This window comes from Talpa europaea (genome assembly GCF_964194135.1).
Source record: "Talpa europaea genome assembly, chromosome: 10".
In the NCBI taxonomy this organism is placed as follows: Eukaryota; Metazoa; Chordata; class Mammalia; order Eulipotyphla; family Talpidae; genus Talpa; species Talpa europaea.
In genome coordinates, this window is record NC_140077.1 from 95905619 (window position 1) to 95925474 (window position 19856).

Sequence of the window (19856 nt, forward strand, 5' to 3'; positions counted from 1 at the left end):
TGGGGGTGGGGGAAGTGGAAATCAACTTTCTTTAGGTCTCACAGTTAATAGAAAACAGAGTGGGGATTTAACCTAGATATTGCAGCTGCAGAGCACACAGCCCTAACCTCTTTACCACACTGCCCCTCAATCCAACCATTGTGACCATCTTAGTTATAAGAAGGCGGTGCTGTGATCCCATCTTTCTTTGCAGATTAAAAACATGATGCAGGGCCTCCCTGGTGGTGCAAGGGTTTAAGACGCAACCTTTGAAGTTATCCACAGTCACTGCAGCACGAGTTCGATCCCCAGCCAGGGAGCTACCCACATGGCGCAGCAGACCTCTCCTGTGTTGCCCGCTGCTTCCCTCAGCAGTGTATTTCAGTAGATCCGTCTGTTCTGCTGCCCATTCTGTCTCTGGTGAATCCTCTCACCCCGCCATATCTGGCCTGTACCCCAGTTCTTGTATGCATAAATAAATAAATATTTTTTTAAAATGATACAATGGCAAGACTTGCATCATAAGAATACAATATCCAAATACAAAAATAAGAGGTGATTCCTTCTACTATGACAGCTTGTAGTGTACAAAAGTGTGGCAAACACTCTTCTCATGGTGACGTTAATATTTAGTGGAAAAGAAAAGTTGCCTTCTATTGTCAGTCAAGGCACAGGCACAGAACTAAAACATTGGGATGTCCTAACCCCATAGGAACCGAAGAAAAGCATTTGCTGAAAGCACTGAATTTTAAATTTGATCAAAGCCATAGGCACAGAATTTATTTAATTTGAAAATAAGAAATTAATTGGATAATCGATTTCCATGCATGTACTTTCGATACAGATGGCAATTATAATGAGTTAACTACAGGATGTATAGAATATAAATATATAATACTCATGCACATCTCATCAGTGTATACATATATTCATCAGTCATATAGAGAAAATATATGGTAGGAAACAATTGCATTTTTCACTGAAGCAAATTACAGAAACTGTTCAGACATCCAAAAATCCAACTACATAACCACAGGACTGAAAATTTTTCAAATGTAAATTATTAAAATACTATTGATACTGGCGCGCAGACCTCTCCTGCCGCCTGCTGCTCCCCTCAGCAGTGTACTTCGGTCCTTCTGCCTGCTCTGCTCCCCGCTCTGGCTCTGGTGAATTCTCTCACCCTCCTGTGCTTCTGATTGTACCCAGTGCATGTATAAACAAACAAAACAAACAAATAAATAAATAATACATGCCTCTTTAAATAAATTTAAAAAAATACTATTGATATTAACAGAGAGAGAGAATGTTTTGTGATAGAACTATGAAGACATTATATCCCCAAATCCATATGGTTGTGCTCAAAACCAAAGCAAGGCTCACAGAGTCCCTTTCACTTCTATATGAGATGTTCTAAAAAGTTACCACATCATATTTTTAATAAATTATTAATTTTAGTTAGCATTCCTTAAATCACCACTACCAGTCTAAATTCTTATCTTGAAGAGAGCATGCTATTTAAAAAATAAACTTAGTTGACTAGATCAGAAGTCCTTTTCTGGCAATATTTAAGGGGAAGGTATACCGTTTAGATAGGCCCCCATATCTGTGTGTGTGTTGAGGAAGTAGGAAGAGGAAGAAGCAAGAGAGCCCAGAATTAAGGGCCCAAGAGTTTGAGTGACAATATTTCTAGAAGGCATAGGCCAGACCCAAATGAACCAAGACGAGGGCATCTGATCAGCTTTGGAACCAGACAATGGGAGGAATTGGGTGTAAATGAAATAAGTCCTCTGGACACAGCTGGGTCATAGGGGACAGGATGACCAGAGTCAACAGACTCAAAATCCAATTTTCACCTACTGAAAGTGAAATTCATGAGATTTGCTGATATGGAACTGTAGAGAGTAGGGGGTAGAGAAATTGAAGGTGACTCCAGAGTGCTTGGTCTGAGAGCAGGAAGGAAGGAATTTCCATCTATTGATATGGCATCAACTGGGAGAGATTTAAGAAGGGGTCAGGTATAGGGCAGAAGAAGGGATGTGGGTCATTGGCTTTGTCACAGGAAGTTGACTACCCATGAGACATTGAAATGCTGTGGCTCCTCAAGGGAAATCAATTGCCATTGAATCCTGTGCTCTAGCTTTACATGTAAAATCTATGGCATACATATCCTCCCAGCTCTGCATTGGGTAAAAAGGTGAACATGCTTTCAAAAATAAAACACCACAGAACTGGATGATGGTGATAATTTTTACAATCATTAAAATTAAAATCTCAATTGTGAAGAGTGAAAGGAATGCACAGATGGGGAATTTGTTCCCATATGGATAGTAGGATGGGGACAGAGGAGAAAACAAGCCTGATCACATAGATGTAGAATCATCGCTTCCCTTAGGAATAAGATGTGGCTTTGGAGATGATAACATGCTTCTTCGGCTGCTTGCAAACTCTAAGTATAAGTCTTTCAAAGCATTTTTTTTTTAATTTTGATGCTTCATGATGGAGTTATCCCTAACCAGAAAGATCTGCTTTTATTTCTAGGAATTATAATTACCTGTGATTCGATTTTTTGAAGAAAACATGACCACCCTTAATTTCATGGTTCTTTAGCCTGATGCTTCAACTCTATGTCCTATAATCATATCTTGGGAAAGAGGGTTCTAACCACAAACAGCTCCCCACCCCCCAAATTGCTGGGGTGTTAGCCGCATCCTTCCGAGAAGTTGGATGTGCCTGGTAAATGGAGACCTCCCCTCCTCAAGGGGAAAGAACACAAAGTGATTCTCAGCGTGTCATCTGATTTACTCAACAATTTCAGTGGATCAAAAAGTTGGTCAGCCACTGATTTGAATTAAGCTTGCTCATTTCAAAGGCAAATATCAGTTAAGAAGAAAATATCAAAAGCGACTATCAGTTAAGATGAAAATTTCAAGTGGTTTCTCAAGCTGCATTTTTTTGCATGAACAATTCAGTGCTAATCTGAAGAACAAAAGAAGACAGATGAATTTCACAACACCTGGAGCGTGCCTGATTTATACACCTGCTTCCAAGACAACGGTGACCCTTGACAGGACCACCTCATGTATTAGCTATCAAATGATCAGTAATCATGCCAAAAGTCCCAGAAAGGCGAAGCAGAAAGAAAAAGGGAGAGAAAAGTCCATGTTAAACAGGACGACCTGGACAAAGAAGGGAGACCTGGAGAAAGATCCAGCAAACTGAGAATTCCAGCACCTCCCTGATTGCCTTCTCCTGATTGTCTTCTTTTGTTCTTCAGATTGGCATTGAATTGTTCATGCAAAAAAATGCAGCTTGAGAAACCACTTGAAATTTTCATCTTAACTGATAGTCGCTTTTGATATTTTCTTCTTAACTGATATTTGCCTTTGAAATGAGCAAGCTTAATTCAAATCAGTGTCTGATCAACTTTTGATCCACTGAAATTGTTGAGTAAATCAGTTACATATCCAAATGAAAGTAACTGTCCTTCAACGCACTCTACAGCACTTTAAGTCTTGGAACTTGAGCGATTGCGAGGATGGCAAAGGGCAGAGGTCAAAACAGCTAAAGAAATTACAGCTGCCCTGCTTTGCATCTTTGCAGAGATCACGCTCAGTGGGGGGGGGGGGGGTGAGGGATGCTGGAGTGGGGGAGGATTGGGTTTGGGGCTAAGGTTGAGATTTGCGAGTTTACTGAGTGCTTGGAAACGGTTTTTTAAGTCCTCATCTGGGCTGCTTGGGAATCACTGAGTTAGGGGAAAAAGATGTCCTAAAGCTAATTCCATACAGGCTTTGTAGACTCCACCCCCCACCCCAGGTCAAAGCCAAAAGACCCTGGGAACTCCAAATCCCATCACCACCAAAGGGAAGGTGGCTGGGACCTGAGGGTGGGGTTAAGCAGCCAGGTGTGGTATAAAGCCAGACACGTGGGCTTGGGGGGGGGTCCCCCATTTTGGCTCCCCGCCAGCTGGCAGCTTCAGAGCAGCTCTGAGAGTGCCTTTGGGTTTCCAGGTCGGCGGATCGGATCGGGTAGGATGCATTAAAGACTTTATTTCCCTATTTTCTCCCTGAGTTGTACATTTTCCTTATTTCCTTTTCCCTTGTAAATAAACCTTTTATTAACCTTTTGTGTGTGCCTGTAGTGGAGTATTCATAAGTCCCTTGTAAGCGCGCGGGTGAGGACCCACAGCCAGGCAACCCGTTTTATTTTATATTGGGGTTGCCCCATAACAACTGCAGTAACAAAACAGGACAAAAACGAGAGGGGGGGTGAGAGCGAGAGAGAAAGAAAGAAGAAAAGAAAGGTAAAGAAAGAAGAAAATGAAAGGCAAAAAACAAGTGACATCTGGCCTTTCTAGGGAATTTTGATTTTCAAAACTTCATCTCAACTCATTAGTTTCTCACAGATTGGGGCGGTTTGTTCAAATTACTTTTAAAAACATTAAAATGCTATGTATTTCCAGGGTAATCCTAAAACACCGTCAAATGTGCTCAGTGCTGTTCAGGAACAACCCCAGCCCCAGCAGCTCCTGGAGGAGCCCAGCGGGGCCTCTGGGGAGCCCCTGGGAAGCAAGAGATGGGGCCCCACCGGGGGTGGCGGTCGAGGGGTGACTGACCTGGGAGAGCATCTTGCTGCCACGGGTGAGTCCTGGGAAGACACGAAGATGCCAAACTCATTAGCATCTTTTCATCCCGGAGGAAGCAGGTTCCGCCATAGGAAGTATTTTCTACTCCTTTTGCTTAAAGTGTCCCTGAGTTTGAGCAACGCCTCGTTTCCTAGGTGGGCAGGGCAGAGGCGCGCGGCTGCCAAGGCTCCAGGCGTCAGCGCCCTGAATAACCAGATCCGGGTTCCGCCCCCTCCCCTTGCAGAGGAAGGAGAGGACGTGCTCTCTGTCACATGCAAAACAGCAGCCGGGGCCGCAGAAGCCCATCTCCACTCTCTGATATCTGAGTCCCCCGAGCTTTCCAAAGCACCTTAGTAAATCACACTTAGCATTTTCTGTTTTCCACTACTCAGTGGGATTAGCAGGAAGGGGGGGCGGGGGACACTCACTTAGGAAGGGTAAAGAGAGAACTAGCCGAGTTCCTGAGCTGAGTCCCTGGCTCCTAGATCTTCCTCAGGTGCTCTGACCAAGTCACTAAAGCAGCCCCTTGGAAATGCCCCCCTCACCCCTCACACACACCCCCACCCCACCCCGCCTCACTTGCAGACACGATCAAGGAGGGAAAACCACGGTGGCTTTAAGTACAGCATTGCCAGGGGCTTAGTCCTTGGAAAGGACCACCCCAGGGCCAACTGACACACACCTTAGCCGGCCTGGAGCAGGTGGTGCATTTTATCTCACCTCCGAATTGCCCTCTGATTTCATGTCTGACACCAATTTTCTTGTCTCAAATTGTGTGAATGATTGTGGCTTACAGTTGAGATTCTCTCTCACACGTATTTCCCTGTGTGTGTTGGGGTGTGGGGGGTGGGCGCAGGAAAAAGTCAGAGGTTCTCCCTCCTCTGCCTGTTCGTTTTAACCTCTAATTAAAAGGTGGTTTCTCCCTTGAGTAAATGATTAGAAACAAATTAACAAACCAAACCAGAATGAGTAGATGATTCCTTCCTCTCAAACCAGAGATGATTAGGTACAACAGGGATAGAATTTTAAATCTAAGGTTTCTGTTTTTACTAGTAGTAAAGACAGGAGTTATTTGTTCTGTTGCATCAAAGCATCCAAACGTCCTGCTAGATCTTTTTTTTTAATGGTCATGGCAAGAAATGGCCTATATTTCACATGAAATGATAAGAATGTGTGTGATTATAGATTGAAAGAATGACGTTCAGCCAAGAGCAAAGGTATGAATGGTCATCAATACACAAATGAAAATGTCTTTAATAGCTGCTAAAAACCCAGGCCTCATCTACAGCATTTTGGTGTTTGCATAAAGCCATTTCCTATTTAAGACTACTTAGAACTAATCAATCTATTTATTAGAGGTGTCCCTTTTCAAATCATGTGTGTCCTATATCAGAACCTAAGGTTAAAAAAAAATTGTATCAACTGAGATGGCTTTGACTACCTGACAAAAAAAATTTAAATAAACACTTTTTCTGTTACAAGTTACCTTAAATCACAAATTAGCTGCCACTACAATGATTCCAATTCACTAGAAAAATTTGTATTTCTTTTCAAATGAACTAATGCAAGAAATCTAAGACCTTGAGGTATAGCCACCAAGCTTTATAGGAAAAAATATGGGGATAATATCAAGAGCTATTAAAATGTACATAATACCCTTTAAACACAAAATCCAACCAGGGGGATTACTGAAGAAATACTTAAATAGAAGGCCAAGAGTGAAATATCCATTGATGAAGATACTCGTTGCCAACGTGTGATTTTTTGTACATATGTTCAAACTTACATGAGGTCACATGTTACACTTAAATGGGGACATCTGATCAAATAAGAACGTATGTGCTGGTAGCAACAGGAAAGAATGTTTAAAACTGGAATTGCTGCAGACTCTCTTGAATAGATGACTACTGGTCATAAAAGAAATGATCACATGGCTACTATCTTAGGGTAGCCTTAGTAATCCTTAGTTGTTGGTATTACATTCTTATGTGGTTCCCCCAACACTGAATCAGACAGGCTGGTCTGTGCAATCATGAGAGTACACTGATAGTGGCGATGTGTGACTTTCAAGTCCTCAGTCATAAAAGACATTACGACTTCTTCCTTCATTTCTTGGAGGCTTTGCCCTAGGGATAGCCAACTGCTGTCCTGTAAATCTCCCCAAGCAGATCCATGGAAAGGCCTGTTATAGGACAGCCCGATATTGAACGGGTTGCCTGGCTGTGGGTCCTCACCCGCGCTTAAAAGGGACTTATGAATACTCCACTACAGGCACACACAAAAGGTTAATAAAAGGTTTATTTACAAGGGAAAAGGAAATAAGGAAAATGTACAACTCAGGGAGAAAATAGGGAAATAAAGTCTTTAATGCGTCCTACCCGATCCGCCAACCTGGAAACCCAAAGGCACTCTCAGAGCTGGCCGGATGCTGCGAGCTGGTGGAGAGCCAAAATGGGGGACCGCCCCAAAGCCCACGTGTCTGTCTTTATACTCACTTGGCTGCTTAACCCCACCCTCAGGTCCCAGCCACCTTCCCTTTGGTGGTGATGGGATTTGGAGTTCCCAGTGTCTTTGGCTTTGGCCTGGGATGGGGGTGGAGTCCACAAAGCCTGTATGGAATTAGCTTTAGGACATTCTTTTCCCCCTAACAGGCCCACATGGAGACGAAATGACCAGCCTACTGGTACGCCATCTTGGAGTTGAATCTGCAGGTCTGTGAAGCTCTCATCTTACTGCCATCCTATTAGAGACTTAGCATCAAAGCATCCCAACTGAGCCACTCCCAAGTTCCTGATCTGTAGAAACTAAGAAATAAAGAGTAACTGGGATTGTTTTAAGCACGAAGCCTTGGAGCAATTTGTTATGCAGCTATTGATAACTAATACATATTAATAAATTAATAAATATTAATTTGATGAAGCATTATGTAGTTATCAAAAATAAGATACTGCTTACAACTTTCCCTCTCCATGCATTCATTCGCAGCAAAAAGTTACCTCAGAGATTTCCTAAATCATACCACATTATACTACCACGGCCCTTCTCTAAGTCACCATCTCTATCATCTTCCCTCATCAGAACTAAAACATCCTTTTAGTTAGTTTCTCCTCTTTGACTCTTACTTCTTTGTAGTCTCTTGTCTACACAGGAGTCAGAGTGATATTTATAAAACAAAAATCAGACCATGTCACCTTCCCCTGTCTTCAAAATTTCTAACTGCATGAAGAGTAAATGGAAACTCCTGATCCACAAGTCCCTGTACAATCAGGCTCTGGCTAGCCTGTCTTGGCCTATCTCCTACTCTTGCTCTCATTCTTAATGCTCAACAATGAGGGTAAGGCATTTTTCTAGGTCCCAACAGTCAAACTTTCGCATTTACTGTTCCTTCTACCTGAAACACTCACTCCCCAGGTCACTGCATGTCTGACATACATCACATGTCACCTACCTATTAATTTATTTTCTCACTGTCAGCTTACACACGTATGCCAGTGTCGTATGCAACTGGGATACTGTCCGCTCTGCCTTGTCCCCAGAACAGTGTCTGCAATCTTAACATGTGGAATGAATGGACATGATAAGTCAACCTATGAGTAAGTAAAAACAATAGAATGTTTAAAGAACATATAAAAATGAAAATAATATTGACTAAATGGAGGAAGTGTAAATTTTCTCCTTTTTATAAACTTGTCTTTAAATATTATTGCATCTTTTAATCTTCTTATGCACAAAAAATTATCAATGTTGTAGTAGAATTGAAAAACTACTGATAGAAAAACTACTGATAGTTTCTGAGTCTGTTTCTTTCTTCCCATGATACTACTTTCTGACCCTCTGGCTCTCCCTCTGGATGATTTGCTGGAAATTTTCTAGAGGACTAGAAAATGACTCTCCCTGTTCAGCTTGTGTAATTCATGCACGCCCTTCTACTGAACATTTTTCCAAGAGGAAAACATACTGAATTTTCCACTGCAATTCCCTTAACCTTTGCTATTATATAAACATTATATTAATGCCCACTAAATGCCAGGTACTTTGTTGAGTGTTATAGCAGGAAACAAATATTTATTTCTTTAGTCACCTTTGAATCCCTTCCCAAAATGATTTGAAATAGCTTATGACAAGAATACATGTAAGAAGGAAGACAAAGACAAGGAAGAGAAGAAGGAAGACAGGAGCAACTATTGAGAACCATTTAAATGTAAACAGAACTAGAAAATTGTGATCGATAGGAAAATACCTCGAGAACCAGCATTCTGAAATTTAATGATCCTTGAATGTTAATTTTAAATTCATCTCTGTTCTTAAAAATGTTTATTAGTGTATAGAAGTGTTCATGATGTACACCATCCTATGGACACCTTTAGTGGAGGCCTAGTCCCAGAAATCTTCCCCAAGAGAATGATTGAATCTAAATCTAAAGGATGAGTAGGAACTGGGTAGCAGGGTTGAGGACAGGCGAGGAAAAATCAGAGACACTAACTGAGAAATGAAAGTGACTATGAAAGGAGAAATGTGGTGGATTCTAGATACAGTGGGAGTATCGTTAATAGTGTGACAAATCAGACTACTGGGGTTGAGAAGAAACAGGAGTGAATGCCCAGTGTCTAGTTTGCAGAATTGGATGATGGGGTGGGGTCATTGACAGGGAAAGGGAAAGTCTAGAGAAAGAAGACTGGAGTTGGGGTGGGGTAAGCATTACAGAAGATAGAGCAGCACTGACCAAGGAACTAAATTTGAGAAAAAAAAATTGTAAAGACTTCAAGTCCATTTAGTTTAGGTTTTTCAGTATTTTATTATGGCACACAGGATAGAGTATATGGTACAGAGTTCTGACTTCAAGTAATTCTCAACCCAGCCAGCTGTTTCCATTTGACCTGTTCCTTTTTTGTGTGTAATTTGCACCTGTTAGAGGTCTGACATGTGCAGCAGCCAGTGCTTAATATAAATGTGAAAAGCTTGGTTTCTGAGGTGACTTAGTCTTTACAGAAGCCAACATACTTAGAATCTTCACAATGCAAATCCATGCCATCGTGGTAGACAAAGAAATATTTTTCCTATTTGTGCAATCACAAATATTTAACTAGAAATAGGTAGTGTTTAGTAATCAGATTTTAAATGGAGACTGCTTTCTGGTTAACTTTGGAACTTTTAGAAGTTGTCTAAAGAACAAATTAGTGAACAAAATTCATTGACAAAGCAATTGCCCAAGAACAGAAGCAGAACAGCACGTAATTCCATCTACATTCCACATCAAGTACAAGAGCTTTCATAACATTGCAGTTGGCAGGGAGGACAGATGTGTATGTTTGATGCAATGTCCAACCAGTTAGAGCTATCAGTGAAATCCAAGTATTTCCCATAAAGTCATGCAGAACAATGGCAATGTAACACACAGTTATATAATCTCCACCTTTTATGGCTGATAACAATCTCATTATCTGTATCTGTAATTTTAAACAGGTTTAAAATAGATGACATTTAATGTTATTTAGAGGCAACATACTTAAGCTAACAACACACCAAATCATGAGCTCAGGATTATAGGCAACACATTTCCAATGGCAAATAATCTTTGATGTCCTTATTCTATCCAAAACTATAAATTAATAGAAAATCATTCCCTCTGATTATGTAATTTGCTGGGAGTTCAACTTCTCATATTTAGATTTTACTAAAATGTGGTTATAATGGATGGAATTCATGTTCATATTATGTTTATTACTGCATACTAGTATTAAGAGGACTTGTTTACTATAAAAAGGTATATTTATCAGATAAATTCAAATGAACAGTACCCAAGAAGCCCTTCCTCCACCTTAGGGTAGAGCAAAATGTATTATTATTTAGAAAAGAAGTATATTTATGGGGTGAAGTGTATTGTTCTTCATTAAAGAAGAACCCCCAATGACTCTCATTTACTGAAGTTTATTATAAGTAAAATTTTTAAAGGGAGAGATTTCTGAATGGTCATAATTGTATCCCTCAGTGTTACTAATTAAAGGAGAAAATGCATTGTAATTATTAAAATTTTAACTTAACATTTGGAAGACAATTATCCACTTGACTTATATTGATGCCTTATTTACTATATTTTAATTAATTCAATAACCACAGCAAGAAATGTCATTCAGTGTAACTTTATTTACTATTTATTGCACATAATTCGAGGTCTTGAATTTCTAACCATCAAAGGTTCAGAGAACTATTTTCCCATAAAGTTTAACAGTAACATTAGAGAATTCATTTATTCATGTGTTTTTTTTTATTGTAAACATCTGAATGATTCACATTGCCATAGATCCTGAACTCATAAGCGTGGACCATGCACAGGCTGGCAGCAAGCCAGGAAGCCACTCTGCAAGCAAACAAGTACTCTGCATAAGGAGAAAAGTCATAGCACAACATTGAATGTCCAACCTAAGTCATCTCAGCATTATACATATATTGACTTCTTAATTCATATAGTATCTGGAACTCAACTGGTTGGTTGGTGATGGGTTGACCTGATTTTGGGAGAATTATTCCTGGAATAATTAAGGAAAGGGGGGTTCAATCTTTCTTCTTTGTTGCTTGCTCCTCCCCAGCACCTTCATCTTTTTTCTCATCTTCTTCAGCTTCTTTGGTTTCTTCTCCTTCTTCACCTTCACCTCCTTCTTCTTCCTCCTTTGCATCTTCTGACTCTTCCTTGGCTGCTTGAACATAAAAAGAAAGTTTACAAGCTCCAAATCCAGGGTGAGTTCAATCAAAACCTTTCTGCTAAGGGGCCTCCCTGGTAGGGCAAGGAGTTAAGACATAACCTATGAAGCTACCCGCAGCCACTGCAGCATGAGTTTGATCCCTGGCCAGGGAGCTACCCACATGGCGCAGCAGACCTCTCTTGACTCGCCCGCTGCTCCCCTCAGCTGTATATTTCACAATCTGCCTGTTCCCCACTCTGTCTCTGGTGAGTCCTCTCACCCCCCACACCTCTGGCCTGTACCCCAGTTCTTGTATGCATAAATCTTAAAAAAAAAAGCCTTTCTGCTAAGGTTTTGTGTGCAAAAACAAATGTAAGAAGGCTTCCCCCAAAACCACTCAGATCTACTCTCCCCAAACATTGCAGCCAACAATGCTTGCCAGGAATAATCACCATGAACACCTATGAAACAGAAGAGATTTCTAGTATTGGAAGTTCTGCTTCGCTCCAGGACCGCAACACTTTCTGTTATGTGCATGGCGTTCATTTCTGTTTTGTAAGACATTTAAAAATGCTAAACTACCAAGCTAAGCAGAGGTGCATATCTCTGCGAGGACTGCCAATTTGAGAAATCAGGTGCTTTCTAAAGGTTTGTTGAATAAAGTGATTGTTGAAGATGCCAAACGCATGAATGAATAAAACGTCCCTGCCATAAGCAAGGGTTCGCTTATCCATCCCCTGAGAGGTCACCACACCCAGTCTGCACCTGCAGTGCTGGGGGCTTGTTTCTGATCATACCTTCTTCCTCTTCAGCTCCCTCCTCCTCCTCAGCTTCTTCTTTCTCCTTCTCCTCTTCTTCAGCTTCTCCTTCAGAGGGGGGTTCATCCTTGGCTTCCTCGGCCTTCGCAGCCTCAATGGTCTCCTCCACTTCTATCTGCTCCTCCTGAACATGGCTGGTGTAATAGGAGGGGAAGGAGCGGGCGGACATCAAGTAGGAGCTGGTCTGTAAACCTCCATAAGCAGATCTGCCGAACATCTGGGAGCTCTGGGAGTAGCTGCTGGCTATGCTTCCCACGCTGGTGAAGCTGAGCCTGGTCTCCTCGCCTTCCAAGAGTTTCCTGGGGGGATGACAAACAGGAACAGAGAAGCATGTTGAGCCCAGCACTCATCACCTTCCCCAAACTCCACCCTTCATGGAACCCCTGCTTGCAAGCAGGAGCAGGATTGGGACTTGTCAAGACAATCACTAGGGATGTTATAACTAGAAAAAACAAAAAACTGTAAAATATTAGATTAAAACATAATTGGGAAGGTAAGAACAGGACTCCTTATTACACGATTAAATTCCTATATGCTTGTCTAAACACCTTCTTCTTAGAAAAGGAAAAAAAAACCTAATTATTATGTCAAAGGCCTATTTGTGAAGGTTTCTGATTCACTATAAATGGAACCTGTATAGCTGCTACCTTTGCCCCTTTATTTTTTTTTTTTACCTGTAAGCTGCAATTTCAATATCCAAAGCCATCTTCACATTGAGCAGGTCTTGGTATTCTTTTAGGTATCGAGCCATTTCACTCTTTGTGGTTCTCAGTTCATTTTCTAATTTGTTGATTGTGTCCTGTAGGAAGACAAAAAATAAAAAAGGAAAGAAAAAGGGGAGAGAAAAATCCAAGTGGAAATCCTTACAGCTCTCATTTTGCTGTGGTATAGCTGCAAAAGCCTCAATTTAAATTAAAGTGTCTATCCGAGATAAAATCTCCCCTAAAATATCTGCCTCTTCCTTTTAATCTTTGCCCCTCCCCCAACCCTAGTTTCATGAATGTAGACGCATGAGCGGAAAACCAACAACAAAAAAAAAAAACTAATGAAAAAAATTGGGTTTAATTTTTTAGCTATTAATCTACTAATCATCATAAAATTCCTGTAAGAACTAAATCGACTTAAAATGTTCTCTCATTCATTGATTACCCGGGTCATAGTCAAGAAAGTAATCCACTTCTTTATAGAAAGGAGTAGCTAGATTTAAAAAATGATTTTATCCAAAATACTTTCTTTGCATCTACATTATTTTTTCTTCTCCCTAGGATATGGAAATCCTTACAAAAGAAATGTCTTAGTGTGAACATCATAACCTATTATAATTTTGACAGCGTGGCTGTGTGCCTGCTCTGGGGAGGGCGTCAGAAAGCATGGGGGCCAGTTGCCTTTAGAACTAATGAGTGCTTCCTGTTGTATTTACTAACCAAATGCTCCCATCACCATCCGAGCAACTAGTGGTTAACTTCAGACAGTAGAGTGGTAGGCCAGAGACCAGGCCCAGCTCACACCCCTTCGCCCACCCCACCCCACCCCCTCCATGTCTGGGCCTCCACACTGCGGAACAGCATTTCAACAGCACCTAGCACCTCTTCCCAGACTGCAGTGGCACCCCCACCCACCCACCCTCCTCCAAGTGCCCCACCCCTCCCACTCCCACTCGGACTGCCAGGAGCCAAGTACCACCCCCTAATTGCAAACAGATGCCCATCCTTCACTTAGTGGGGGCTCTAAACTCAACCTCCACCCCCAACTCGGCCTGGCAGCCTCTCCCCGCCCCTGCTGCATGTTGCCTGGTGCGGTACCTGCATAGCGCTGATGTCGGCGTTCTGTTTGTCCTCCAGCTCCTGCAGCTGCTTCTCCAGCGCCTCGTTCATGCCCCGGCACGCTTCAATCTCCAGCGTCTTGGCCTTGAGCAGGCGGCGGCTCTCGGACACCTCGTCCTTGGCGGCTCGCACAGCGTCTGTGTTCTTGGCGGCGCTTTCGGTCAGCACCGTGAAGCGGCTCTTGAACCACTCCTCGGCGTTCTGCATGTTCTTAGCCGCCAGCTTCTCGTATTGGGCGCGGATGTCCTTGAGCGCCGCGGAGAGGTCGGGCTTGGAGGACACGTCCATCTCCACGGAGATTTGCGCGTACTGAATTTGCGCCTGCAGCTCGGCTATCTCCTCTTCGTGCACTTTCTTCAGAAAGGCGATCTCGTCCATCAGGCTGTCGATGCGCTTTTCGAGCTCGGCGCGCGCAAGAGCTGCCTCATCGGCTCCTTTGCGCGCTTCCATCAACCGGCCCTCGGCGTCCTCGCGGCTCAGCACCTCCTCTTCGTAGCGCGCCTGCAGGTTGCGTAGTGTCTCCTCCAGCCCTTCGCGCTCGCCCTGGAGCGCCTGCTTCTCGTTGGTGGCGTCTTCCGCCGCCAGGCGCAGGTCGCGGATCTCCTGCTCGTACAGCGCACGGAAGCGGGAGGGCTCGGAGTGCTTCTGGCGCAGCACCAGCAGCTCGGCCTCCAGGACCTTGTTCTGCTGCTCCAGCTCGTGCACGCGCTCGATGAAGCAGGCGAAGCGGTCGTTGAGGTCTTGCAGCTGCGCCTTCTCCTGCGTGCGGATCGACTTGAGGTCGTTGCTGATGGCGGCTACCTGGCTCAGGTCGAGATTTTCGAGACTGGGCATCAAGGAGCCGGAGCTGGACGAGTAGCTGCGGCGCACGGAGAGCGAGGACGAGACGGGGGCCGAGTAGCTGGAGTAGGCAGAGCGCGCGGTGCTGTAGCCGCTGCGCACGCTGGAGATGTGCACCCGGGGCGTCTCCACGTAGCGCCGCTTGTAGGAGGTCGAGTAGTACGGCTCGTAGCTGAAGGAACTCATGGTGGCGGTCGCTGTCCTCTGGCTGGCGGCGGAGATGAGGACCTCGGGAGACGGGACAGCGGGGGAGAGAGGGACGGGGAGGGTGGATGGCTGTGTGCGGCTCGGCGCCGTCCTGCCACCTCTATTTATACGCGGGGAGAATTCTGACGCAGCCTGCCACCGGGCGCGGCGCGCCTGGCCATTGGGGGCAGCGCGCTGCCGCAGCCAGGGGGAGGATTCTGCGCAAAAGGCGAGGCGGGGGCAGCCGGCCGCTGCGGCTCGCAGCCTTGCCACTTTCCTCCGAGGCCGTCTGTTTTCTCCGAGACCCGCGGCGTCCTCACCCTTTTCTTTTCCTTGCGCTCCCCCCCCCGGCATACTTATTCCAGGAGCCGGTGTCCCTAGGATTCTGACTTAGCCCCCTAAGCAGGTTCTGGCTCCAGCTAACGCGTCAGTTTTCCATATCCCGGTGCCTCCGAGACCCTCTGCCCGCTCATCTCGCCCCCTCCCCACTCGGGTCCACCTGCAACTTTCTGCTCTGGTGAGGGGCAGTGCCGCGGGGGCATTTGAGATACCATTGAAAGTGGAAGATGACAAGTATGCGGCGTATAAGGAGGAAAGTTTTACGTTTTTTTCTTTTCTTTTTTTTTTAAGATTTATTTATTTATACAAGCACTGGGTACAGTCAGAAGCGCGGGAGGGTGAGAGAATCCACCAGAGCCAGAGCGGGGAGCAGAGCAGGCAGAAGGACCGAAGTACACTGCTGAGGGGAGCAGCGGGCGGCAGGAGAGGTCTGCGCGCCATGTGGGACCCTCCTCCGGTGGCCGAGGAGCAGCCGGGGATCGAACCGGTGCTGCAGAGGCTGCGGGCAGCTTCGCAACCCAGCGCTCAAACGCTGTGCCACCGGGGAGGCCCAGTTTTACGTTTCTTTGTAGCTTTTTCTGGCCCTTTAATTCGTCTACACCCCCCTTTTTTGTCTCCCCCATGTAACGCTGCTTCTCAGCACGCACTGAAGCTGCGCCAAGGTGGGTGTTCATTTTGGCATTTCTAAATTCTCGGGGCATTTACTATCAACCTTTTTAGTATTTGCAGGTTTTCTGCCATTTTTTTCCTGAGGAACGACGCCTGGAACGCGTCGAGCTCATTGAGCGTGTAGGTGGCGAAGAGCGGAGAGATGAGGTTGAAGCTAACCTGGGAGAAAACCGACTTGCAAAGGCGGCGGCGCGCTCTGCAGGGGGGAACTTTGGCTTTTGTTAACTGCCTGTCCCTTCAACAAACCGAATAGCTGCTTGACACCAACTCAATCCCATTAAAAAGCCCCTTTTCCTCCTCTTGCACCTGTGTACCGCCCCACCTGATGATTTTGGCAAACCCTGCAGGTGGCGGATTTTCTGGGAGCGGCTGCTGCTGCCAGCGCTGGGCGCCCGGAAAGAGGCTGAGTTATCCCGAGTCTCGAGGTCCGACCCGCTTTCTGGAGCAGACAAAAAACAGCTTTGTGACCCCCGCCCCCCAGCACACACACACTCTAGTAAATAGGTAACAGATGCCGCCAGGATCCTTGGGTCTCCTTTAGAAACACCCGGATACCTAAAAACAGGGCGGAGACCGTATTGTATGTTGATATGGCCCTGCGTTTTGCAGAGATTTTGCACGAGATAATGCGTCCCGAGGCCGTGGAGGGACTGTAGAGATTTACACAGGATACCTAAGATTTTTTTTTTTTTTGGCAAGCATTTTGATTCTATTTGTGTAACCGCATTTGAGGTGCAACTTAATGTTTTTGAAGTTATATGGGGCGACATTTACTCCTTACAAAACTCTGGGATTGGATAATGTTTACACCAATTTAAAGAAATTATTGAAGTCACATTGGCTTACATTGTTGTTTCTGTTTGGGAAGCATGGGACCCACCTTAGGAGGCAAAAAGGGGATTGTGGTAACAGCTTTTAACTGGAAAAGCCAGATTGCTTTCCCAGGGGTGCTGAAGGGTGAGGTCCTGGCAATCAGATTGCTCCAGAAAAAGCTGTGCTCCTCTCACGACAGGCGAGAGAGTGAGGCTCAGCCTCTGGGTTCTTTCCAACTCAAAAGACCTGTGACTCAGACACCATCTTCTTCATGGAGGAGAGAAAGATCAGCAGTGAACTTTCATGGGATTTCTAAACAATTGCTATCATCTCAAAATAATGCAACTTTAGAAACATTAACTTTGCTAGTTGAAATATATCAAGACTAAAGAATCTCTTGGGTCCGCCCATGCTCTATCATTATAGGATTTAGAAATCTAAGCCTTTAGACCCTCCTGGATTTTGATTGGCTCCGACAAAACGTAGAGCTTTTATTCTGATGACTTCTTATAGCCCATATATTCTTGCTCATTCATGCATCATTGATTCAACAGTGGGAAAGTCTTCTCTGGGGAAAGGAGGGGTTGGGTAAGAGAACCTAGAGAAGCCATATTTCGCCTGCTCCTAACTACCCATACATGGATGAACAGCGGCAGTATGGATTCTTTCTCTATGTAAACCACATCGCTTCACACTTGCTGTGTGTGTGCATACACCACTCTCTTAGGTATTCATGAATTCATTTCCTTGGTGCCAGCACCCTTCTGTCCAAGTTTTAGGTGACCTCAGAGATCTTAAGTTCATCAGCATTTCTGCCACCACATCTCTCCATGGCACAGGCAGCAGAGGAGGCTGCCCAGAAAGGAGGGGGATGGCTGAGGGAGGATGCAAAGCCAGTGAAATGCATGAAGAGAAGACACCTTTGGGCACCTGCTGCATTCATTGGGTAGCTGAAGACAGGTACACTGGGTTGGTGAACAGGGGAATGAGAGGCACAGGCCCTTGCCTTTGCTGCATCTGGAGAATAGGAGTGGAGAGAGGGACAGATCAACTCTCTTTATGAACATACCTCACTGGTCTTGGCATAGCCACCTCATTTCTCCTAAATCTTTGCTTTGAGGGGCTCCTGAACCCGGCCCATGACTGGGTTTTGGTGACGATGCCTTCGGTCCTCTTCTGCTAGGTGTCTGCCTCTCTTAAAATATTCTGTCCAGTCATGCACCTTTTAAAATCCTCCCCCCATATGGCATTTGTTCCTTGTGTCAAAACAAAGGTAAAATGAACAACTTTAGGAAATCTGTGGTGAGAGGGAATCTTGACTTTTCCTTCACCTTACCAGAAGTATTTCTGCATTCTCACTATTTGCAGTGGTGTTGCTACTTCTTTAGAAGAAGACTTCAGGAGAATTTTGCATCAATTCAAAACACACTCCTGGGAGATAAAAATTATTTAAAAACCAAATGCAGAAGTATGTTGATGAAACTCATTAATAGAATCTCTGCCACTCTGCTTAATAATCCTAAATTCCCCTAAAGGATTATTTGAGGTAAATTTTGTTTAAAAGAAAATGATATTCACATTATCAATGAGCTCATGAAATAAGACTCCTAGAACCACAGAGATGATTTTACTTCTCTGGTGTCAAGAGATACAGAAAGCTTCAGGTAGATAAAACCTAGTTACTTATTTTCTTATTATTCTAAAACCCTTTGGAACACTGGGAACTTGTGTTTGGAAAAGCTCAGCTTAGGTTCAAATTCTTTTGGAACAAGCCTCATGAGAAGTATCAGCCTAGGGGTCAGGACAGCAAAGTTCTGCCACCAGGGAGCTGGGAGAGTAGCCTTAGACCAGAACAAAGGGTGGGTTTCTGGTCACAAGCATGTAGACACATCATTGCCAGCAAAGCGACATCAGTGCAAGGAGAGATCAAGAAATAAGTAAGTGGCAGACACCTACTATATGACAGGTATTTGATATCTACTATCTAATAATTACACCCCCCGCCCCCAGGAGATGGTTATTGGTATTCAGAGCAAGCAGCTGAGGCCCAGCAAGTCTAAGCCATTTGCCAACTCACACAGCCCCACTTCTAACCTGAGCTGTATGAGCATCCAGTCTGAGTAATGCTGCACTTACTCGTTAAACAGGCCGCAGCCACTAGCGTTTGCTGCTTCTACGTGTCTCTGTGGAATTGGACAATTGCAGCCGCAGTCTGCAGTCAAGCACGCATGCAGTAGACCTCCTGTTTGGGGGACACTGATATAAACTGGTGTGTACCACAAGGAAATTGTTAATGAGCAAGTTTCATTGGACAGCTAGTGGTGGTAATGAACCGTAGGTCCCAAGGTGAAATTAAATGATGCTCCCCCTGGAACAGGGCACTTAGCCACTACTATGAATATCAGTTTACAAAACACCTTTTTCTGGAACTGATGAACTTTATCTAAACTTTTTCAACTTGCCACATCATGACGTCCATAATTTTTCTCATTTAAATGCCTTCAATTTCTGCCTTGTAAGAAGATTTTCTTTCTTTTTTTTTTTAAGATTTATTTATTTATTTATACAAGCACTGGGTACAGTCAGAACCGCAAAAGGGTGAGAGAATTCACCAGAGCCAGAGTGGGGAACAGAATAGGCAGACAGTCGAAGAAATACACTGCTGAAGGGAGCAGCAGGGGGCAAGAGAGGTCTGCACGCCATGTGGGACCCTCTCCGGCCAATCGGGGATGGAACCGGTGCTGCAGAGGCTGTGGGCAGCTTCTCAGCCCAGTGCTCAACCACTGCGCCACCAGGGGAGGCCCTGTAAGAAGATTTTCTATGAAAAAATAACCTTCAAATTTGGTGTAAAGAATAAAAGAAAAAATCCATCACTTGAACATCTCATTATTGAAGTTTATCATGCTTTCAAAAAATATTTACTTTCCTAAAAAGTAGCATGAGTAAAATCAATAGAAAATATAGCCTGGGAAAACCATAAATATATTTTCTCTTTGTTTCTTGTAACCAGTTTATTTCTTTATAATTATTTTCACATAGGAATCATATGTGAATCTCCCTATCTCTTGGGAAATATGTTTGAATG

The 19856-nt window shown here is 44.1% G+C and overlaps 1 protein-coding gene across 1 annotated transcript; it reads right to left on the reverse strand.

The window, feature by feature from the left end:
* Positions 1-10866: 10866 nt before the first annotated feature.
* On the reverse strand, positions 10867-14950 carry NEFL (neurofilament light chain; the record flags this gene model as incomplete). Its single annotated transcript, XM_084246360.1, has 4 exons — positions 10867-11298; positions 12081-12400; positions 12776-12900; positions 13904-14950. 4 exons carry the CDS (start codon positions 14948-14950, stop codon positions 11156-11158), a joined length of 1635 nt encoding a protein of 544 aa, XP_084102486.1. The 3' UTR covers positions 10867-11155.
* Between the last annotated feature and the right edge of the window lie 4906 nt (positions 14951-19856).